Source organism: Coptis chinensis, chromosome 6, assembly GCF_015680905.1.
Source record: "Coptis chinensis isolate HL-2020 chromosome 6, ASM1568090v1, whole genome shotgun sequence".
NCBI classification, from domain to species: Eukaryota; Viridiplantae; Streptophyta; class Magnoliopsida; order Ranunculales; family Ranunculaceae; genus Coptis; species Coptis chinensis.
In genome coordinates this window covers 35,439,083-35,463,585 of record NC_141461.1, presented here as the reverse complement: position 1 = coordinate 35,463,585, position 24,503 = coordinate 35,439,083, and the positions used below count along the sequence as shown (strand labels likewise).

General features: G+C 36.9%; 3 protein-coding genes across 4 annotated transcripts; 2 read left to right on the top strand and 1 right to left on the bottom strand.

Annotated features, from left to right (window-relative positions):
- Positions 1 to 2,951: 2,951 nt before the first annotated feature.
- LOC147492739 (putative inactive receptor kinase RLK902) lies at positions 2,952 to 4,495 on the top strand. Its single transcript, XM_086568681.1, has 2 exons — positions 2,952 to 3,521; positions 3,780 to 4,495. Exons 1-2 carry the CDS (start codon positions 3,017 to 3,019, stop codon positions 4,346 to 4,348), a joined length of 1,074 nt encoding a protein of 357 aa, XP_086424807.1. The 5' UTR covers positions 2,952 to 3,016; the 3' UTR covers positions 4,349 to 4,495.
- A 355-nt stretch (positions 4,496 to 4,850) lies between these two features.
- Positions 4,851 to 7,356, bottom strand: LOC147492738 (Leucine-rich repeat (LRR) family protein). Its single transcript, XM_086568680.1, has one exon. The coding sequence runs from the start codon at positions 7,215 to 7,217 to the stop codon at positions 4,989 to 4,991; it is 2,229 nt and encodes a 742-aa protein (XP_086424806.1). The 5' UTR covers positions 7,218 to 7,356; the 3' UTR covers positions 4,851 to 4,988.
- Positions 7,357 to 8,218: 862 nt separating this feature from the next.
- LOC147492737 (phox domain-containing protein) lies at positions 8,219 to 24,346 on the top strand. Of its 2 annotated transcripts, none has more exons than XM_086564402.1 (15): positions 8,219 to 8,410; positions 8,503 to 8,893; positions 8,974 to 9,151; positions 9,246 to 9,385; positions 11,367 to 12,249; positions 12,485 to 12,585; positions 13,558 to 13,702; positions 13,779 to 13,847; positions 13,985 to 14,030; positions 15,817 to 16,292; positions 17,849 to 17,928; positions 20,306 to 20,441; positions 22,796 to 22,988; positions 23,574 to 23,656; positions 23,752 to 24,346. In XM_086564402.1, the coding sequence occupies exons 1-15, from the start codon at positions 8,308 to 8,310 to the stop codon at positions 23,857 to 23,859; spliced, it is 3,132 nt and encodes a 1,043-aa protein (XP_086420528.1). In that variant the 5' UTR covers positions 8,219 to 8,307; the 3' UTR covers positions 23,860 to 24,346. The 2 variants fall into 2 exon arrangements, with proteins under 2 accessions (XP_086420528.1, XP_086420529.1); XM_086564403.1 differs by having other exon boundaries at positions 8,226 to 8,410; positions 8,974 to 9,140.
- Positions 24,347 to 24,503: the final 157 nt, after the last annotated feature.

Genomic DNA, 24,503 nt, shown 5'->3' with positions numbered 1-24,503 from the left:
AAACTGGATCCAAATGCAATGAACTAATCTCAAAGACTAATTAATGAAACATTAAAAATGGATGAAACTGCACCTAACTAACCTAAATGAATAATTAACGGAAATTATAAATTTGATGTAACCGCATTGAACTAACCTCAAAAAATAATTAACCGAAATCGAAACTTGATGCAAATGCATTGAACTAACCTCAAAGAACAATTAACATAAAATCTAAAATTATATGCAACTGCATTGAACTAATCTAAAAAGAATAATTAACGGAAAAACTAAAACCTGGATGCAACTGCATTAAACTAAAATCGAGATTAACTAACGGAAATCAAAAATTGGATGCAAATGCATTGAAATAACATAAAAAATGGTTAACTAGAAATCGGAAGTCGGATGTAATCGATCTCACTAACCTCAAGGCATAAATATCCACTTTTTAGCCTTCTCATATGAATAATTACAAGTAATTATGAACCCAAAATAAAAGTGAGTTTATAAAAACAGACTCTTACATGTATGCAAACCGTATAGAAATTGTAAACTATCGAACTAACCTAGAAAAACAATTGACAGAAATCAGAAACCTGATGCAAATATATTGAACTAACCTCAAAGAGTAATTAACGGAGATTGGAACACGGATGCAAATGCAATGAACTAATCTCAAAGACTAATTAACGAAACATCAAAAACTGGATGCAACTGTACGTACTAAATTAACTTTAATGAATAACTAATGGGAAATCATAAAGTGGATGTAATTGCATTATACTAACCTCAAATAATAATTAACGGGAAATCGAAAACTTGATGCAACTGCATTGTACTAACTTCAAAGAATAATTAATGAGAAATTAGAAACGGGATGCAACATACTATATTAAACTAACCTCAAAGAATAATTAATGAAAAATCATAAACTTGGTGCAAATGCATTGAATTAATAACCCTAAAGCATATTTGTATTTTATGTAGGAGAAATAAATGTCTCGACAAATATAGTTTTGCATTTTAAGCAGTGTTTATTATAATTATTTTTATTGTGATTGGGAATACCTTGCTATTCAAGTATCTTCAATATTATCTTCTTCACCAAGATTGGGCATTCTCACAAAACTTTAATTATTAAACCTAACAAAAAAAAAAAAAATCGATTAGTTTTATCAAGATTTGGTGCTTCCTTTTTATAGAGAGTGGTGCAAGAAATTTAAATGAGTAATTAATATAATTTTCATATCTCATAATTATGCATAGTTGCTAATATTTTTTAGAATAATTTAATATAACGGCACCCGTTCGTAGGACACGTTCATATGATAAATCTTTTCAAGTGGGAGTAGTGTATTATTTGAGGATATGGAAATAATCAATCTGTTTTAGTGATTTGTACACATTAGTACGTAAGCCGAACGGTGATGATTTACCGCTAAATCACCATAAATCTAATAAAACTATTATACAAGCTAGATCGAATTTAAAATAATTTTATTTGAAAATTACAGATTAATATTATAAACCACAAAGTGAATAGACTATCTCAATTTGATCCCTTAGTTTCCAAGTACTTATGCACCATAATCGCTGTTCATTAACGTATTTCGGTTTATTTTCAATAAAAATATATTCTGATTCAAAAATTTGCCACTAAATCACCATAAATCTAAGAAAACTATTATACAAGCTAGATCGAGTTTAATATAATTCTATTTGAAAATTATGGATTAATATCCTAAACCACAAAGTGAATAGGCTATCTCAATTTGATCCCTTAGTTTCCAAGTATTTATGCATCATAATCGCTGCTCATTAACGTATTTTGGTTTCTTTTTAATAAAAATATATTATGATTAAAAAATTTGCCGCTAAATCACCATAAATATAATAAAACTATTATACAAGATAGATCGAGTTTAAGATAATTCTATTTGAAAATTACGGATTAATATCCTAAACCACAAAGTGATTAGGCTATCTCAATTTGATCTCTTAATTAGTTTCCAAGTACTTATGTACCATAATCGTTGGTCATTAATGTATTTCAGTTTATTTTCAATAAAAATATATTCTGATTCGAAAATGTGTGTGAGACATTTTGTAAAGCATTTTCAGCCCACAAAATATTTAATAGATCCCGGGCGTATGTCCAGGTCCAAAATCTAGTTCCCTTTCTAATAACGATCCTTCGGTGTAATCTCACTCTACCACGTGTCTTTAGGACTAATGGAATATTACCCCTACAGTGACAATACGGCTGACATGCAAAGGATTCAGCCAACATGGTAGGCTTTCAAACCAACATGCTTTGGGCGACTCAGGATACTTACTCGGTTCTTCTATAGATTTATAATGAATGGCGATCTGTTTATCGAATCATATCTCCTGTATTCTAGTAATAATTGTATCTTGTATTAAAAATTCATAATAAAAGGGAGTAAAGGTATTTGGCATTGCTAAACCTGGTCCACCATCAGAACTATTAGTATATAATCCTATGCAAAGTTGCAATATAATGCAATAAATAATCTAAACATATTCTCCAAAACAATATGATGGCAAATTAATTTGTGAACAGACCATTTCGGACACAGATGCACCAAATTAATTTGCCCTTTTGGTTAAGATACTTTCTACTGAAGTACTGAATATTTGGCAAACTATGAATCAGAGTAACTAAATGTTCTTGTTTGGCATACAGTGGAGGTTTATGTTGATGGGAGTAATATAAACTAATAGTTTGTTTCAAGGTGCAAGGAAATAGTCCATCAATTTACTGTTCTTGTTTATTGCAACATATAGCAGTCATCAAGTTAACCGTTGGATAACAACGTTAAAATGTGAATGGACTTGAATGTGATTTCTGTGTGTTGATAAATATAGATGATTCCAACGTTGAAGGTGAAATATCCAATGGGAGAAAACCATATTCTATATTTTCATGATGGAGAAACATATTAATGTTTTATGGACCTCTACGCTCCACACTACTATGCAAGACACTTTAATTTCATAATCCCGTACTAAAATGATAAGCAGCTACTTTTCTTCTGGGGTGTTCACATATATACTACTTATAATCTTCGTAGTAGTTTTGCTCAGACATGCTTATTTGTTATGTTCAAGGATTGTTGAAAAGCCATTTAATTTTAGTGATGGAAAAATAACGACTGGAACCCCTGTATCTCTACTGGAGGTCAAGATTACCCTGCCTAGTAGAATCATTTTCAGTTGTGAGAAAACTGGCAGCAAGTATGATCCCTCAGAACTGGCTCACTATCAAACTGTTAAACTCGGTGGAGGGATGCTAGGACCTTTGTTTAAAGTGGTACTCAACTGTGGTTCAATCGTTGCACTACGGAGAATTCGAAAAGGCTTAATTAAGCCAACTGAACTTGACAGCTGGATTACATTCTTCAGCCAGGTTAACGGTAGATGCCTTTTGCCTATACTGTTCAGTTTCTGGTATGGTGTAGAAGCATTTTTGGTGTACGATTACTTGTGCTTGGGCAGTCTAGAGGAACTATTACATGGTGAGGTACTTTTCTTTTCTTTTCCTTCTTAAATCCGGATATTTCAAAACTGTTATATATTAAGTATATTACTTGATAGCCTCACCTCCCCTGTATTATGCAATTCATTGTCTTAGGTATACTAGTCGTATATATTAAATTATACTAGACAAACACATTGTTTCATCCAACTCTGACAATCTAAGGAGGTTGAACATCTTTAGGATAGTTTCTAAATGATGATAAGTTTCTAAGATTATGTTACCTTCCACAATGTAGGACGGGAAGGAATCCAATTCACTCCCCTGAACTGGGAAATTCGGTGTTATATAGCTCTTTGTGCATCGACTGCACTGGCCTCCATTCACTCACAAGTCTCAAAAGAAGGGGAAGCTCTTGTTTGCGGTGTGACCAAAGCCTCAAAAATACTGATTCAGATAGACTTCTCTGCTTGTCTAACTGGCTATGAAACACCTTACCTTATCCCTTCACAGGTGATCATCAAAAGGAATCCTGGAAGGGTTGCACCAGAACTACTTGACTCATCAAAATCATCTGATATATTTACACAAAAGTCGGACGTGTACAGCTTTGGAATCTTACTCTTAGAACTCATCACAGGAAAGAAACCAATGGTGAATGATGGGCACACAGAGTTGATGTTGGCAGATTATGTAAAATTCAAGAAAAAGGAAGTGGGTTTGCAAGGCATATGTGATGAGAAAATGATAGGGAGAAATGATACTATAGCTAGCATGGTTGAAATTGCTGAGCTTTGTCTCTCACTGGATCCAAATGAGAGACCTGCTATGGATACAGTGTCGCAGATGATCCAACAGTTGCAGTAGAGTCCCCTTTTTCTCTTACAACTGAATTAGTAAGATCATATAGCGATATGTTTGTAAACGCGTTCATGGTGCAACCATTTTTAACTTTGTAAAGATGCCAATGAGAGGATTTGAAAAGTAAATTGGATGTGAACGTACTTTTCATCACGTTGTTGGCTTGCTATTATTGTCAAAAGAAAATCATTGCATTATCGTAAATTTTTTGGTCTCAAGATTCTATCTACATTGCTACCAATTGAAATTTAAGAACATATCACTATCAGCTTATCATATATTAGTTTTACAGTAGATAAGATCCATACCACTCAAGTCCTTCTAGCATTGCTTGTTTATGTGAATATGTGATCCAAAGATTGTATCAGTGTAGTGTATCACATCTAAAAATACAAGTTAGAAAGGAAATAAATGAATGAGCACATTGCAACAATCAACAGTAGAGTTTGATAAAAGAAAAACAGTTTTGCGCCTTTCAAAATCCATGTTGTTCTATGCATTACTTTTGCAAAGCTTTTTCATGGTTGAAAAGACTAGAGGAGACAGCTTTTACTTCATTCCAATGATTACACATTTTGTTTAAGAGAGAAAGCAAGAGCGTGTGGCGTGTTGCTACTATAATCTGTACATCAGGGAGTCGCTGAAACTAATTGTAGCCTGGGAAAAATGGTGGAGGCGGTGACGCATATTCGAATCCGATGTTTGGTGGTAATACGAAATTTCCGGTTGGAGTTGGTGGAGGTGAATGGACTGGAGGAGGAAGAGATGGTGGTGGCGGGAATTGTCTTGGAGGCGGTGAAAAGACAGGTGAAGGTGGCAGTGGTGGCAAATTAACTGGAGGTGGAGGCGATAGTACTGGTGGTGGTGGAGAGTGTGCTGGTGGTGGGGGTGAGTTAATTGTAGGTGGGGAGGAGTGTACTGGTGGTGGCGAAGAGTATACTGGTGGTGGAGAGTGTACTGGTGGTGGGGGTGAGTGAACCGGAGGTGGAGAAGAATGTACTGGTGGTGGGGGTGAGTAAACTGGAGGTGAGGGAGAATATACTGGTAGTGGGGGTGAGTGAACTGGAGGTGGAGGAGAATGTACTGGTGGTGGAGGTGGGGGAGAATGCACTGGTGGTGGGGGTAAGTGAACTGGAGGTGGGGGAGAATGTACCGGTGGTGGGGGTGAGTGAACTGGAGGTGGGGGAGAATGTACCAGTCGTGGGGATGAGTGAACTGGTGGGGGAGAATGTACTGGTGGTGGGGGAGAGTGAACTGGAGGTGGAGGAGAATGTATTGGTGGTGGGGGTGAGCGAACTGGAGGTGGGGGAGAATATACTGGTGGTGAGTGGACTGGAGGTGGAGGGGAATATACTGGGGGTGGCGGTGAGTGGACTGGAGGTGGAGGGGAATGTACTGGTGGTGGTGGAGACTGTACTGCTGGTGGAGGTGACTGAATTGGAGGTGAAGGGGAATGTACTGGTGGTGGTGGAGAGTGTACTGGTGGTGGAGGTGACTGAACTGGAGGTGAAGGGGAATGTACTGGTGGTGGTCGAGAGTGTACTGGTGGAGGAGGTGACTGAACTGGAGGTGGATGAGACTTTACAGGTGGTGGACTAGTTGGTTGTGGTTGCGGTTTTGGTGTTGAAGGCTTAGGAGAAGGAGAAGGTAAACTGGGCCTAGATGCAGAACTACACTTGGACGCGCAGTCAACTGGCTTATTAACCACTGCAGAACATGTCTTCGCTTCCTTCTGTCTCGGTCGATCAGGCAAGCAGTTGCTTATATCATCCAAAAAAATGTCTGACTTGGTCGAAGGCACACACTCGTTTGCCTCACCATTGAAGAAATTGTAAGAGAATGTAAAGTTTTTCATGCTAGGCAACTTACAAATACCTTCAGGAACAAATCCAGTCAGTGTGTTGTGTGCTACATCCAGGGCCTCCAATTTTTTCAAATTTGAAAAGCTTATGGGAAAGTCCCCAGTAAAGGAATTTGACACCGAATCAAAAACTTGTAAATTCTCAAGCAATCCAATTTCTTGTGGCAAACAGCCAGAGAGGTTGTTATTCAATAGAACAATTTCATTCAATGTGTTTCTCATCCTCCCGATGCTGCTGGGTATGCACCCAGTTAGTTTATTATTGGCCAGGACCACGACTGAGACTGATGAGTTGCCAAAATTCTCTGGAATGTTTGAATGGAAACGATTATTATTCAGAAACAGGGCGTCAAGATCCTTATCGAATAATTCTGAAGGTAACTGTCCTTCAAACTCATTGAACCTCAGATCTAGATACTTGAGATCAGGCAACGATAAAACTACTCTTGGGAAAGGCCCAACAAAGCGGTTGTTACTGACGTCGAGCTCATAGAGATAGGATAGCCTAGAGAAGCTGTTAGGAATGATGCCACAAAATCTATTCGAATTTATGTGGAAAAGGGCAAGATCAGTCAGGAGGCCTAATTCAACAGGCAGGTACCCAGCAATATCGGCATGGTTGAGATCTATGCCAGCTACAACATCTATCTTATTGTCATCAAGAGCCGGGGCACAAAAGACACCAGTGTAGGCACAAACATCAGCGCCAACCCAATTTCCTGTGGTATTAAATGGGTCCGAATATATTGCTTTCTTCCATGCTTGAAGAGCAACATAAGCTTGTTTGAGCCTTGAATTTGCAAAGGCTACCTTACCGTCAACTTCCGGTGCATAGTCATCGGGCAAGTCTCCATTCTGAGGGAAAGTTAATAATTGACGATGAGCGATAAATGAGGCCTGAGCGTCAGAGAGAGCTGAGGAATATGATATGAAAGAAAAGCATAAGAGGAGAAAAAAGGGAACTAAAAGACCGAGTCCTGCGGCCTGGATTTTTGGTGCGCAGCAGTGCCTCATCACCTTGGATACATCCAAGGCTGATGTCAGAAACTTATTTAGCGAAAGGGGAAAGATGTTAAGGAAGAAACTGGGTTGAAAGGTTTGCACAGAGTCTTAATCCTCTCGTTGTTTTAGTTTCTTTCAATCCTTAACTCTACAAGCACAATGGGGAGTTGTACGTGCTGGTTGTTGTTTCTTGTTTTGGTTTCAGGGGAAGGATGACAAACTATTTTGGTTCCTAAAGGGGTGGTATGTCTTAACACCACAACGATGACTGTTATAAAATTCTTGGCTATGAATATGACTCTTATTATAGAGAGATTTGAGGAAGAGCGTAGCATTATTGCCTGAATTTAGGCTTACCAAAATGGAAATCAATCACAACCAAGAACATACCCAACGGTTTTGTTAATGTATATCAATTAAGATAACGACAAAAAATGTGTAAATAAAGTGATCATCAAATGTTTGCACCTAGCTTCTCGCAGGACCGGGTTTTGAGTACCCAACACCGAAGGCTATAAGTCTCCCACCATATCAATATCATTTTTTGCATTATGAATTCAGGACACAATTCTATAATGTACGTGATTCTAATTAAGCTTTCTATTAGCTCACAGATGCATTCTTCTATCAAGCTTACATAAACAATATCAAAGATGGGCACCATAAACCCGCGACTGCACCATAACTAAGTTGTCAATGGATCGGTTTGGATCGGATTCTGGAAAATCCCACCCAAACCTAAACCGATAAGAAAATTGAGAACTGAAAACTATAAAAATCAATTAAATCCTAAATTTAAATCAATTAATTTTAGTCACACAATTGATAAACGTATACAAAAGTAATCATAAAAATTACTAAAATGACATCTTATAATCGAAACCCATTGACAGCCCTAACTGCAAATGAGAAGCCCAAGCCCAAGCCCAAAACAAAGTCCATCTATGAAATGAGAAAGGAAAACGTGAGCAATGATTAGTCTGCGTATAAAAGCATTACATACAGTGTATAAAAGCATTTAAGCTGCTGCCGTTGAAACAATAATTAGGCATAATCCGACCGACCGACTGACTGAGAAAAGAAATTAGGGTGAAGAAAAAAAATGAAGAGGGCGATGGAGAGTATTAAAGATCTAATAGAGGAAGCTAAGATTCGTACTGTTTGGTGGGCCCTATGTATCTTCTCTTTCTCTTACTTCCTCTCTCGTAAGTCCTTGTTTATTTCCTCCATCTATATATCATCATCAGTCTACTTAACTTGTTGTTTAAGCTGAGTTTTTATTTTGTCGTTGTTACAGATACAAGTAAATCAATGTGGACTAATCTCCCTATAGCTATCTTTTTACTGTCTTTACTACGAATTTTAGCTCAACAAGTGGAGTTTGGTTGGAGGGTCCCACCTGTGAGAAGACACACTTATCTATCACATTTGGAAAAGAAACAGTTGTCTCTAGATGATCCTCGGCCACCCTCGTTTAAGAAAAAGAGGAAAATTGATTCTCCTGTTGTAGAGGCTGCTGTTAGTGACTTTATTCAAAAACTCTTGCAAGATTTCGTCGTTGATTTGTGGTACTCGTCTATTACTCCTGACAAGGAGGTACCTGAACAGATGCGTTTCGTTATCATGGATGTGCTTGGTGAAATATCCACAAGGGTCAAGGATATCAACCTTGTCGACTTGCTAACAAGGTGCTTTTGTTTTACTTTTGTAAGTCATCAACAAGGTTTATTATTAGGTTTTGGTGGTCAACTGTTGTTGATGTTTTTAGGGATATGGTTGATTTAGTGGGGAAGCACTTAGACCTATACAGAAGAAATCAAATTGCTATAGGGGTAGAAGTTATGGGAACATTATCCCTTGAAGAACGCGATGACAGGTTAAAACATCATCTTATGACTTCTAAGGAGCTTCATCCTGCTTTGATATCCCCCGAGTGTGAGTACAAGGTGTGCGTGGAAGAGTTCTTATGAATCTATTTTGTTTTATTTCGATTTGTTGCCTGAGCATATTTGTTACATATATCGTATTGTGGTTTTTTAGGTTCTTCAACGTCTTATGGGAGGAATATTAGCTATAGTCTTAAGACCTCGAGAAGCTCAATGCCCTCTAGTTCGATGCATTGCCCGAGAGCTGTTAACTTCATTGGTAATGCAGCCCATCATGAACCTTGCCAGTCCTGGGTAAGCTTTTTCTATGACTTATAGTTAAAGAATCACTTTGAAATTAGGGGTGCCATCAGTTTTTCCATTTGTTATTTTTCGTTGCTGACTTGGTAGTCCAGCGCTTTGACCTAGCTATTTTGGCCGGTAGTTCATTTGGGTATAGATTATATTGTATATGGACACACTTAGCCGTAGGAGGCTTGATTCATCTGCAAAACAGCGGGGAATTGGAAAAAGTAAAAACCTATAAGTGGTATTCGTGAATCGCGATTTCAAGTAATTTGTGGCAAAACGTTTATCTTAAACTATGTTGTCGGTTCTTGCAATTTGAAATTATAGCACTTACCATAAATGTTCTGCATATTTGACTTCACACTTTTCTATAGAGAAAATATACATTACAAAAAAAAAAAAAAAAAAAAAAAAAAAGGAAATATATTATAAAATTTAATTCAATATCTTGAAAATGAGAATCTTATGGTAACCAACTAATCATTGTAAGGAGTACTAGATTTGAGGATCTCATGGGGAGATGGAAATATGTAAGCCTACCTTGATGTAGACGTCTGTGATCTCTCTACCACACTACCTTATCTATTTGATGAGAACTTCGTTTCGCCGGGTGAATTTTAAAAAAGAAAAAAGGAAAAAAAAAAAAAAAAAAAAATTGCAATTGAGAAGGTATAAGAAATGTTGCTCTAAATTCGGTGTGACTGTGTTGCATTGGACCTGAACATGTGTCCAACATGGATGCACCACTCTTTTCAGTCTATGCAAAATAGGAAAAGAAATAAAACTTGTGCTTTTTAGCAAGGTAATTCCATCATGGTTTATGTCTCTGTATTTCTGTTCTTTGACTTCAGTGACATTGCTACGCAGGCAATGTTTCCGTAAAACACTTTTACCAGACGCTTATTTGCATGTTTAGAGTTTAGACTGCCCAGTATACCATGGTAGTTTCTACTGCACACTATTTTACTTGGTAATGTCACCATTATGGAAGAAACATTTACCAACTGGGTTTTATTAGTTTTCCAGTGCACCTCATGGGCACCTCATGTCTAGTAAAAATCGAATGTATACTTCTAAAATTTCGTAGGTTTCTGGCTTCTGCTATTCTAGTTCACCGTGCTGTTACTTTTGTTTTTCCGATCAGTGCATCTGACTGTGATTGCTTCACCTCCAATCGCAACAAGTAATCAGTCATGCTTGTCATATAATCACTCATGCACCTCTTGAGATCTTTGTCCAACTGGAATATATGTTTCTTGCCTTGTATTGTGTGTGATACTTTGAGCTTCTTTCCTGTCGTTGTAATTGCTGCACCATAAACACAGAGGTGCCGTTTGATCAGTAGATGTGGAACTCATTAGCAAGTTGGTCTTATGTTGTATCTAGAGTGCTTGGCATTGGGAAATAGAACCTTTATATCTGGTATGGATAAACATGTTCCTCGATTCGTCATCATTACTAGTAACAAACTAACGATCCACTACTTCTGAATTCCTGTTTGTTTTGTGCTTGAAAAATGTGCAAACATTGGGTAGAGGAGAGTTTTAGGAGGGGGGTATTTGTTTCTTTTCTTTATTGTGTTTCGGCCTTTCAGGTAAGGTATACAGAGTTTGTATCCTCAAACTTGAGGGGAGTGTTAGAGTTGTTGAGCCAGCAAACTGTTTATTCAGATTTGTATTTCTTGTCCCACTAATAGTTTCTCGCCAAATTCTTGTCTGTTTTTTTGTATATGTTGAACATAGTTGAGTTTATAATTGGAGGCATAAGGGCACCTACTAACCGAAATTGGTTTTCTTCTCTATCATCCAGTTCGTTAAGAGTCTGGGTTATGTGTTCATTTGACACTCGCGATCAATATTTACTGTAGATCTCTGTCCTTATTATTTTATATTTTATGATTTTTTCCTTCTCTAAATAGATTTATGGACCGAACCTCTTCTCCAAGATGGAAATATTTTACACAAGAACTTTTACACTTCTGTTTCAGGTATATAAATGAGTTAATTGAATATATTGTCCTCAATGCTAAAGATGATAAGGGTAAGGATGGAGGCGATAATCCTTTAACTGGTGAATCCCGTTATTCCCAAGATCATTATGTTCCTCCGGATAATGTAGAGAGCAGTGAACCTAGCTCAAGGAGAAGTGTGGCTATGTCCAACCGACAGAGAGATGTGGCATCAGCTAAATTCGGCAATGAGGAAGGGACGACCTTGACCACTTCAAGGGTCGACCTTCGAGATTCGGTGCAACCACGTTCTGCAGATTGGGCAAGGATCTTAGAAGCTGCAACCAAAAGAAGATCTGAAGTTCTGGCTCCTGAAAATCTTGAAAATATGTGGACCAAGGGAAGAAACTACAAAAAACGCAACAATCATGTTAAACCACGTCTTGTGCCACCATCTGCAAAGAAGACCTCTGACATCAACAGCACTATGCATGGAAGGAACTTGGGGGAGGAAACATTAATCAATAGTCCTGAAAATCATGTTAGAAAAGGGGATAAAGCAGTGGTGCAGGTGACCCATAAGTTGCGTCTTCAGAGTCATTTTAGTGATGGCATCAGTACTATGGCGCAGTCATATCAGTATCAGGATAAGGGACTGTCTTCTGAGGGTTTAGGTCATACTGATGAACTGGTGGATCATAACATTTGGCCTGTAACTCAGCTTAAACGGTCCAGTAGCACTTCTGCCTTGAATACTCACACTGATACCGAGAAAACATTTACTATGGAAGGTGGAGGACAAATTTTTTCCGAGTTCTATTCCCCAGATTTTGGCAGGTTTAAAGAAGAGAAAGTTATTACTGCTTCGGATGTGGTGTTCCACAGTGAAGGGATATTACATGTTCCAAAGCTCAGGTGCAGGGTGAGTGAGAGCTGCAAGTTTTTTTTTGTTTTTTTATCTTTTGTTTTTTGTTGCTTTTGTCATATTCAGTTCCTAAACGAGTTGTGGTTCATTATGTATGAACTATGAAATGCAAGATTAAAGCAAAGCATTTTCATGGGCCTGCTTATTCTCTTGTAATTCTTTATTTTTTCTTTTCCATAAAGTTTTGTTCTCTTTCTTACTCCATCTCTTGGTGCTTGAGATGTTGCTTCAGGTTGTAGGAGCCTACTTTGAAAAGACTGGGTCAAAATCTTTTGCAGTTTATTCAATTGCTGTCACAGATGCATCTAACAATACTTGGTTTGTGAAAAGAAGGTACAACATATGTCATTTTTCTTATATATGCACACATTTTGAATCATTATAGGATGTAAAGAGTACACTGATTTTGACACATTAAGGCCCAACACACATGGATGCTCACACAATATAATGCACAGATGTACATCCTAACTTGTGGGGTGCTTGAACATTCAAATTTTCAATTGATAATGACTTTGGTAAGGGATATGGGTTTTATTTCCTCTACGGTTATTTCACTTATTTGTTAACCGTAATCCTTGTTTTTGCAAACCTTCTACTTCTGAGACTCCATTACTTCGCATATTATACTTAGTTTCAGTTAAAAAGATCTCTGAAATGTTAGTAAACTAATTTGACTAGCAACTGATATTGGACAATGTACGTCTGTTTGTTAACACTGACCCCAACTTCGTAATGGCTCCTTGTTGAATACCAAGAAAAATGTCAAGATCTTTCATCTTTGTTATGTAGCTATTTAAGATAGGGTCAGGATCCAGGGACTTGCAAATTTGATATGTCTTTTATTTGTGATGTCCTGCACGCTTAGAAATTGTAGACCTCACCGCCTGGCTGATATTTTGTGGATATTTTTCCGCGGACAGTCATACTTAAAATAAAGATCATACCGCAAAAGCTTTATGGGCGTGTAAGTAAATTATTTATAAAAAGTCTTTGTTAAAAGTCGACAAAATATCTTGTCATATATTCTACTCGTGATTGTCTGCGCACTTGTAATGTATAGATCATTAGAATATTTTTATATGATATATTTTAGATATTTAAGGACGATCATACTTATAATAAACTTTGTTATAGAGATCAAAAGCAAGATTGTGACTTATAATATATCTTAAATTTGTCTGATATTGATCACATAACTTACAATTTTATATATAAATGTTATAGTATGCTAATGAACATACTTCGGTAGGGTGAAAAATTCCAGTCTTGTAGCTTGATATTTAGTGGACTTGCGTCGTGCAGATACAGAAACTTTGAGCGGTTGCACCGGCATCTGAAGGATATTCCCAACTACACGTTGCATTTGCCACCCAAAAGATTTCTTTCTTCAAGTATTGATGACAGTTTTGTTCATCAGCGCTGCATTCAACTTGATCAATATTTGCAAGTATGTTTTCAATTTTGTATTCCTTTCACTCAGTAACTATTCTTTTGGATATTATCATCATTCCAGTTTTCTACAGGAACTTTTGTCAATAGCTAATGTTGCCGAGCAACATGAAGTCTGGGATTTCTTAAGTGCTTCATCAAAGGTGAGTATCTTAATTCTGTTATTTTAGTTCATGATATCAGCAATTTAACGTATATATATGTTGTGCTTATGCTTAATATTTTGGGCACAATCTGATAATTTTATCTTTTTTTTTTTTTTTTTTTTTTTTTTTGCAAGAATTATTCTTTTGGAAAATCCACCTCAGTAATGAAGACATTGGCAGGTGTGCCATTTTTTCTGATTTCTTTTTCATACTTCATTAACCTCTATCTTCGTGTTTCTGCTAGAAGCAATATCCAACATATAATTTGTCCATCTTTATGAATAGCTAAGTTACATTGACACGGATATGTGTCCATATCTGCCACGGATATGAAGTGCCCGATATCCAAAATAGAGGTATATCACATACAATGTGTCCGACACGGACATGTGGACACGTATCCAACACAGACTATTTTGGAATATGGCGTGTCCATGTAACATTGGTAAATAGTTAATGTGAAGGGAAGAGCGGACAGGCAGGTGATGAGATTTTTAGTCATATATAGAAGCCAGAGCATATGATGGTCTCGCCTAGTCTAACAATATTGCTTTGTATTATAGTATGCGTATTGACTATTGAGTAATGATTTGGTGCTGATCATATGTATGCAATATAGATTATTCTCTCGCATTAGCTCCACGATAACATCATATGAAGACAGATTCTGACCGGATCACTGTTTAAGGATCTGGAAGCCCTGTATTGAACCAGGTTGTCTAAAATATGGATGTGGGAAAATTGGGAATTGCTGCTGGTCACAGTCCGTCACAGATATGGTCTAGTACTTCCCACAAACGAAACTGTTGCTGAAGCAGATGATTCAGACATAGACACAAGTTCCCGAGTGGTTATATTGGATCCTTTTCCAGCAGAGCCTAGGATGAGCTGACATAAGAGAATGGTGAACTTCCGGCCCGGGCCCAAACACATTCTCTCCTAGGATGGCTCGTAGGGGCTAAAGATTAAATTGGGTCTGTTCCAGCAGTTGCGCTTGACGGATGGATAGATAGGTTGAGAAAAGGATTTAATACTTCTTCACTTGCATAAATCTAGTTGTAAAAGCTTTGGTTGGTCTCTTCACTTCTTCAGAGTACTACCTCCTGTTTCCCAGGTCCTTTAGGTTCAATCCCCTTTCCACATATATATATATATATATATGTTGAATTTAGCTCTCTCTTCTAGGATCAAACAAATTAGTAATTTGTCAAATATGTTCGGCCACCCAGCCTGCAAGTAGGTCTCATATTTTGCATCTTATTATGAAACTGTAATTTATCCTCTTCATTGATGTCTCTAGATCTTTTTAAATTATGGTTTAGTGTGTGCAATCCTTGATTGCTTTACATTTTTATTATTATTATTATTAGGGTTAACTAGTATTACCCCCACTAGATGAGCCAATTAGGGTTTCCCCACTAGATGGGAAATTAGGGTCTCCCCCCTAAATGCACACAAAAAAAAAAGTCAAAGTGGGTTGACCGAAATTTTTTTGTGTGTATTTAGGGGGGAGACCCTAATTTCCTATCTAGTGGGGGGGAAATCCTAATTGGCTCATCTAGTGGGGGGGGTAATACTAGTTCACCCTTATTATTATTTTCTAAATGAGCCAACTTTTTGTATTAAAAAGATGTAAAAAGAAAACCAAAAAAGAGGGGAAAAAAGGGGTGGTTATTTACAAAATAGTGTCAACGTAGTTCTGTGCAAAGAAATACGTACAACAGTAATCAAATCTTAAGTTAAACAAGGGGTAATTGCATCATTGTATATATGCACTATCACCTTGGGGACTAGCTAATCAAAGCTATAATACGCAAACTAAGTTAGGGGTCCCTTTTATAACAATGGTGATCACCCTTCATACACCATAAGGTTCTAGCATCTAGACCATCTTCTCCTGTTGATTCTTTTACATAATCGATGTTTTTTCTTGTTAATCCTTACAGTCTTTGTGGTTGACTGACAGTTAATGTGGATGATGCCATGGATGATATTCTACGCCAGGTCAAAGGTGTTTCCGATGGTTTGATGCGTAAAGTTGTAGGTTCTACTTCGTTGCCAAGTGCACCTTCTACATCAACTTCAGACAGAAATATATCATGGAATGGAGATGAAATTAACAAACATGGTCCAAGCTACAATGACATGGAAACATCACATAGCTTGTCTGATAACGAGGAACATGATTTAGATGAAATCCATGACAATGAAGAAATAGTTTCTGGCTTGCAAGTTAATGGATGGCATTCAGATACTGAATTGAACTTAAAAGGAGGCCCACCCCGTCTGATCAAGCATAATGAAGACACTAGAGTTGTAAGTTTTGAAAGAAACCAATATTTGGAGTTGAGATCTCAAAGGAATGGAGAAGAGAGATTACCTGAAGCCAGCTCTCCAAATACCTCTGGACTTGTAGAGGATCCATTTGGAGTACCACCCGAGGTATTATGTGTCTGAGTACACCGTTCTTATTGAGTTATTTTATTCCTTAATTACTGTCATTTATGTTCTTTTGAGGATTTATTCATGAAGTATCTAATAATTCCAGTATTGGGGACAAAGGATTGGCCGTGAACAACATAAGAAACTAAAATTATGTTAAGCTAAAAGGCACTTGCAAGAGCCAAGAACAGGGAATAGAACCTTTTGCAAGTCATCGGTAAAGATGAAGGAAAAAATAAATACAAAGGTGTAAACAAAATTTATGAAAGGAAAGATCATCAAATCCTGGTACAGAAACAACATATCTCATTATCTCCAAGCTTTGGATTTTTACTTAGGGGCCATTTGGATAGAAGTCTACGCGAACTTTTGCACTTTTAAAAGTGAAAAAGTGTAAAAGTGTGTTTGGATGGTAGCACCAAAAGTCACTTTTTAAAAGAAAAAATTGAACTTTTCAATAAGTTCTAAAATAGGTGATTTTCATTTCTAATTTCTCACTTTGTGTGTTAGTTTCGACTTGGTAAATAAAATAGAATTGATATAAGTCACTTTATATCCAAACACACACCACTTTTGAAAAAGTATTAAAAATGACAAATCACTTTTTTAAACAATTACTTTTTACTTATACATATGGTCCAAATGGGCACTTATCTGGAAAAAAGTTAAAATGGAATGAACAAGAAGGGTTCCTTAAACAAGAAAGAGTGGTCAAATTCCTATCAAACAAAAAAACCATAACAATAGCCCAACCTATTAAAAGGAGAAACAGAACTAGGTCTAAACAATTACTTCACTATTTTTCTTCTTCATTTTCTTCAACACCAAAATACAAGAAATTGTGCGATAAGAGTAAACAAGTTCCAACTAGCTTAGTATTTACTTGTTACCTGTTATTGTTAAGAGATATTTGGTCCCACATGGGATATGTTAAGCCTCGCATTGAAATATTTAAATTCCTGGGCCACTCTACTCGGCACCAATTGATTTTGAGTTAGATGTCCATCATCTTCATGGTATCAGAGCATGCTATTGTTGTTTGGCCCAAAGGGCATGTTTCCTCTTCACGTTACCTAATATGTTGGTCCCCACTTGTTAGGCTCAAGTAATGCTACACGTGAGGGGGTGTGTTAAAAGATGTTTAGTCCCACATGGGATGTATTAAACCTTGCTTTGAAATATTTAAGATCATGGCCTCTCCACTTGTCACCAATTGGTTTTAAGTTGGATGTCCATCTTCTTCAATTACCACAAAAGAAAAATGACATAAATAATAATCAGTTGCCATAAACTTGGGTTCGAAATTCGCGACCACCATAATAAAGAAAAGTGAAAACTTAGGAGAAAAAGTAAGGTTAAAAAACCTAGAGAGGTAAAAAAGTATACTTTGATTTAGCCATTTAGGGTTTCGAGGGGATTGGTTGTCATCAGTTCTCACTGGCAGACAGGATATAACTTAGAAACAGATGAAAGTGTTTTTTTTTTTGTAGTTATTGTTATTATTAATTGTTTAATATTTCCACAATGGTAATCTCACGGTTGAATTTTTGTTGCAGTGGACACCACCTAATGTAAGTGTGCCTCTGTTGAACTTGGTTGATAATATTTTCCAGCTTAAGAGGAGAGGTTGGCTGAGGTAAGCCATTATATACTTTGCATCAGTAATTTGTGTCTTCCGTAATTACATGCACTTCACGATTGGAATATAAATATGACAAGTAAATATGAACTCCAAATTGTAATTTACACATTGCTAATTAGTAATTTTTACACTTGTTAATTAGTTTTATAGTTTATACTTGAATGACATATGAACATAATTGTTTTCTACTCTATTAGTTTATTCCTCAAAGATATAGGTTCTCTTTTACTAGTTTCACTGGACCAATTTTGGGCCCCTCACGTGTGAGCACTGGTATAGCTGTTTGGGGTCTGACTGGGAGACAGACTGGGTTCACAAAAAAAGGATTATTCGACTGGGTATTATGCCTCCAATTATCAAGAGCACAAGATAATTATCGTTGGACATTACAAGTTCTTGAATTAATACTAAAGAAACGTATGAGGTATCGATGTATGAGGATGCACATAATATTGCATGGAGAAGATGTCCATATAAAAAGAGGAGTAAGTTATAGATAATCGTTAATATCTTGCAAGTGGAAATTCAAATTTAGATGTAGCTCACGAGAATGTGTTATACTGTCATGTGAGAGTGTCATGTGCGAGCCTGACATACATATCCGACATTTTTGGAAGTGGTCGATGAAGTATAGCTTGAGCTGCATACCTGTACAACTTTACCTATACAATTGTGTAGAGAGAAACATGAAGATTGTATATACCCAATGTGAGCTTCAATCAGACACTATAAGCTTGAAACGTAGGTCAAGGAATCAGGCTACCTTATATAACCCCAATGCTATCCTGTTATTGTGTAAACATTCTTTCGGATGTTTCACAATATTCAAATTAAAGAACTAGTGGTTCCATCAGAAAGAAACTACGAGGCGTAGTATTGAACTGTCATATTTAAAAAGCTTTTCATCAAGTACAAAAACTTGTAGCCTGTGATAGTTCATAGTGAACCAAAAATGAAGATAAAGGAAATATACATATAGCTTCATCCAACATGTCCTGCATCTGCTAGGTGCTGAGTGCTGACCTAAATCCTCGACATACACTAATGTCAAGCCATGGGTGACTAAATGGTGACCATATCTGCATGATAGGGTGGGAATGGACGTGAATTTCACAAAGTGGTATTGGAGCTGAGGACGACTTGTTCCTAAGGTGGTGGAACTGTGATAACAAGGAAAGGCGGAGTACTTTTTATTGTAAAAAATGATTAAGTATAGACTACAGACTAAGCAGGGTATGTTGGAAAGGCATCTAGTCCATGAGTGGCCTGAGTGGTGATGGTAGCTCCAAGCTTTAGTCTCATGATAGATTTTAAGTGTAGAAAAATATCCCTTAAATGCTCCTATCTTATGATAATGAGGCTTGTGGACATCCCATGCTTCCTATCTTATGATAACAAGGCTTACGGACATCCCACGTCTGCTAGGTGTTGTCCTAGATCGTGGATATTTAGTAATGACTATCACATACTAGTGAATAACAGTCATGAAAAGCTTTTAAGGATGGACATATATCCTTATATGCTTCCTATATTTGGACAATATTGCACAACAAAGCCAATTTTCTATGAAAAATAAAAAAATTAATTAAAAAAAAAAACGATCTAAACTTCATGGTTGTGGACCTTGAGATTTAAATTAACCTGAATTTTTATTCTGTACTTCAATGCTTGTTTTCCAAACAATACTGTTTTGTGGAAATGAATCCTAGACTGGCCCTTCTTACTCCATCTAGGTGAGGCCCCACTCTCTTCTTGACCACGACGAGGCTGGCTGGGCTGATTGGCTTTGAAATTCTATGCTATATGGGGGGGATTGGATGGTGGCCCGTAACAAGTGATGTATGAACATAAGGCAGCCATGTGAATAATTGGGCTCATGCAGCATGCAGTCTTAGAGAACGAAACCTCAGAAGAGATACCCATTGGTGGAAACAGAACATGAGGGTAGCACTTGTTTGTCTCAAGTCTCAACCCTTTTAATAAAATCTGGGCCTGAGACTATCTAAGGATAGTTTCAATAGACAATTTCGTCCAACATTTTTCAGAAAAGATTTATTATAAGTGATCGGTATATTTGACTTGGTTGACACATTCTAAGGTAAAGTTGGAGAATTGTTCTGTTTTGTGTCTTCCCTGATCTGTTATCTGATACAGCTTTGCTCCTTAGTTCATCAGTACGGCGAATTTCCTGCTGTTACAAGTGCTGACTAGATCGACTGTTGTGTTTTATACAAGTTACTCTTGGTTCTTTGGTCCTGAAATCACTTTTGCTTGATAGAACTTTTTGTTCTTAACAAACAAAATCTAGTATGCTGTTGTGGGCTTGCTATCTAAATCAATTGACACGAAGTTGCCATTATATTTCTTGCAGGAGACAGGTTTTCTGGTTTTCGAAACAAATTTTGCAGTTAGTGATGGAAGATGCAATTGATGACTGGCTGTTGAGGCAAATCCATTGGCTTAGAAGAGATAATGTTATTGCTCTAGGAATCCGTTGGATCCAAGATGTAAGAACTAAACCTTATTTTATCTACAAGTTAATATGTTTTAATCTTGAGTGTGTTGAATTGCATAACGAACATATTACATTTAATACCCTATAAAGGCCGCACTCTGAATTATTTGCGTCTCCATTTCCAACAATGTTTCATATCTTTGCGAGAACTCGATGTGCCTCACTTTTTCTCTGTAATGCAATAAAGATACTGCTTGTGGATAAGAGCCCTGGTAGCATCCTTAATTGTTGTGATGGCTGCTATTGCTGAAAAATGAGTGGACTTAAATGAGATGTGCGGTTACAGAATTGAAGGATGGGAACTTTCCATAAAAGAAATCCTTACTAGACTTTTATTTTGAATTTACGAACCTAAACCTCAGTAAGTTTGAGGCTTCTGAAATTGTATAATTTCTTTGAGCTTTGGAGATATATATATATATATATATATATATATATATATATATATATATATATACTTTACCGATTGAAAAATAAAAAATAAAAATGTTTTTATATGAACTTCTGTTGGGGAAAAAAGTTACGAGCTGCAGGATGAGATTCACAATTTCTCTCAAAAGCTTTGAGCCAAAGACATAAAAAGGGTTTATGCCTAAGCCATAAGCCATAAGCCCATAGGCATCTTGAAGAACATTCTTGTAAAGTTGTAATACATGCAATGCAATTACCACAAGTAAAAACTGAAAACATCTATCTTTGTACTGTGTAGGTTACCGTTTCTTCAAATGCATACTCAAAGTAAAATAAAATACTATTACTTGATTATCTAGATATTTGAGGGAAACAAAACGGTTGAATGATACTGTGAAATAACATTTTTTTTTTCTTGATTGGTATGTATTAAATTAGAAGAATTACAAGAAATCGATCTCATAGCAAGGAGCTACTTGACCTACAAGAGATACCCTCATTCCATATTACAACCCACTTTATGACGCAAGCATATCCCAATTACACGTAAAGTCTTGATAGATATCTTAAAGGAAGGATTAGCACATGCCCAATCGTAAAGCTCCTCTTTAATCCTCTTCTGTATGTTCCATACTGCAAACTAACAGTTAAACATGGTCCTTGAAAGCACACACGATATCTACCTTGATCATGATGTTCTGTGCTTTCAAGAGAATGGAAAAATCGTCTATTACAGGTTTGGAAGGAAACAGCAAAGGACTAATTAAAATTTTGATTGGAATAACGGCTTTGAGTATTGCGCCCTCCAACATATAGAACTATAGCTGTCCTCTATTGATACGGCTCACTATAAAATCTAATCTAAGTTACTGCAGGGGTTAAGTTGTCTTTATTCTTAGCATCTTGATAGGGGAAGTGGGAAGCCTGCCTTATTGTGATTGTAACACCTTGCAAACTCATGGAAAATCTAACTGGAATATATTAAGTCATTTGGAGTGTTCATTCCTTAATACATGGTACTCTCAAATTGGAGTTATATATCATCACACCATACTTCGAAGTATGAAGGACAGTTGAACTGTACTTAATATTCTTGAAATATGTATATCATTTTCCTTTGGTCAAAGCAAGATGCACATTGGTTACCGAGGGGTTTTAGAGTTCCAATTATGGTAGTCTTCCCTGCATCACTGAGTTGATATTGATACTTGTAAGCAACCAGTCCTGCACTGTATAACCTCCTATGTACTTTGTTCCTTATATTGCGCCTACAACTATGTTGTTTGGTGCCGTAGTTCGTATCACATTGCTTTACCTATGGAAGCCGATGTTTTAATATAGTAATTGCTTTCCTTGCTATGTTCGGAAATTAAAACTATGTTCGGAAATTAAAACTATGTTCGGGAAAAAAAATCTTTCCTTGCTAATTTTTTTTCTATCTATTTCTTCTTAATACTTTTCTAATAATTCTCTGCGTTTTAATTTGGATTTTCTTTTTTTTGGGATGGCAAACACCTTGGTTATTGCATCACTATACATGCTGTATACTGATTTCCCAATGCTACGAAACGTCAAAACCTAGTGAACGTACATGTGAACCTGCACTTCTCTTGATCAACTTTGCTACATGTATGATGCAATTTCTTCGGATAGTGTGTAATGCAGCATTGCCACATTATAAGAATTGCATTTCATGCATTATCTGTTAGACATAAAACAGTTGCTCTTTAGATGTTGGAGTTCGAGCATGTGTTTCATGCACACTCTCTTACTTACTGAATGTTAACACCATGTGCAATGGTTATGCACAAAGCCTTCTGGAGGCTGGAACCCTGCAACTTGTTAACCATAGCATAATTTAGTTAATGGCCACATGGAGCAAAGATGGGAATGAATGTTCCCTTGTGCTAAACTGCGTTTTTGTCTTTCTGTCAGGTTTTGTGGCCTAATGGGACGTTCTTTCTGAAATTGGAGATTAGTCAAAAGAAAATGGGGGAAAAACAATTCGACCACAGCACATTGAAATACGTGGACAGTTTACCAGGCAATCAGGTCTCCAAACCAGGATCGTTTGAGCTAGAACTTGAAGCAGTTCGTAGAGCGAGCAATGTCAAGAAAATGATTCTAGGTGAGAAATATGTTTCCCATCCCTTCGTAGACTTTCATATGATCTGTATGACTTTTGTAAGGGATGCTCAATATAAATTTATTCCTCCCTATAGACGGATAAACTGAAACGTTGACCACGTTGAGAGCATTTGTGTGTTCTATAGAACATTAAAATGCTAACAGTGTTACTCTTCAATTTGGGCTGAGCAAGGGCCATGGCTGAAGAAAGGTTTCTCAAACAGAAGAAATTGGCTACTCCTAATTGTTTTCTTTACCCTTTGAAAGAGATTTGATTCTTTCCAACTCATAAATGAAGTTATTGCTGCGTTCCCAACAATGTAAATACTAATGAAAAATGCTAGATGACAGCCACCTTCTCCTATCTAGGAGGATGCCAGACGTTAAATGTTGGTTGTGCATCGAGGTGCACAAATCAAACAACAAAGTTGTATTACATTTTTGTATATCATGGCGGGTGACACATAACCAATGGTGTCCAATGCCTTGATAGGCGAATGTGGCTTTCACCATAGTACCTAGTACTAAAGTTTTTTTTTAATTACATCTCTCTCTCTCATGTCCCAAGATTGTCTTTTTTATCCAGATGGAGCTCCAACCACGTTGGTCAGTTTGATTGGGAATAAACAGTACAAGCGTTGTGCAAGAGATGTCTATTACTTCCTTCAGGTAATCCTACCATACCTTCTCATTAGTTATGCATCTTTGTTGTACGTAATCCTATCGTTCTCACGTACCATTATTTGGTTTGCGATGATGTGCAGTCTAATATATGTGTGAAGCAACTTTCATACGGATTGTTGGAACTGTTACTCGTATCAGTCTTCCCTGAGCTGCGAGATCTTGTTCTAGATGTACATGATAAAGTTTGAATTTAGGGGATGGAGGATCGTTTCCTATGTAAATTTGCTTGGATGATATCCTTTCTCCTCTTCAAATTTTTGGTGATTAGAGGACTCACTTAAAGGTCTGCTGTTGCTTGCAAGTTGCAATGGCTTTCGATAGTATTCATTCATTCAGTGGATAGGAGCTTAATACTGCTCGTTGCACAGATCTGGTTGATTCTATATCAGTATATCCCTTTTCTGTTTTCTTTTGTGGTTATCTTTTTGTTCCAGGGCGGTAGTATAGGGGGAGCTTTGTATCTATGTTTTCCCCTCAACTGTACAGATTTGTTAATATGGAGTCTTTCGCCAATGAGGTTGACAGAAAAAAGACCTCTTTTGGTTATACTAGCGATTTTGTATTATTTGGAATTTTACACATACTGATTAAGTTGTCATTGTAAATCAGTTACATTTAGTGAGTTGTATGTTGTTTGTTCGAACCTATAAATGGAATACGGTTTTTCAATCAAAACGAAGTACTGGAAGAATGTAACTGGAAAGTTCCAGGATTGCGTGCACTACACAAGATTATGTTAATTCAATCTCTATGCATATTCTATAGGCAAATATGAAAGGGATTGGCTCACGAATGATGTTTTTATTCTGAAGAGAGATTTTCAGGCTGACAG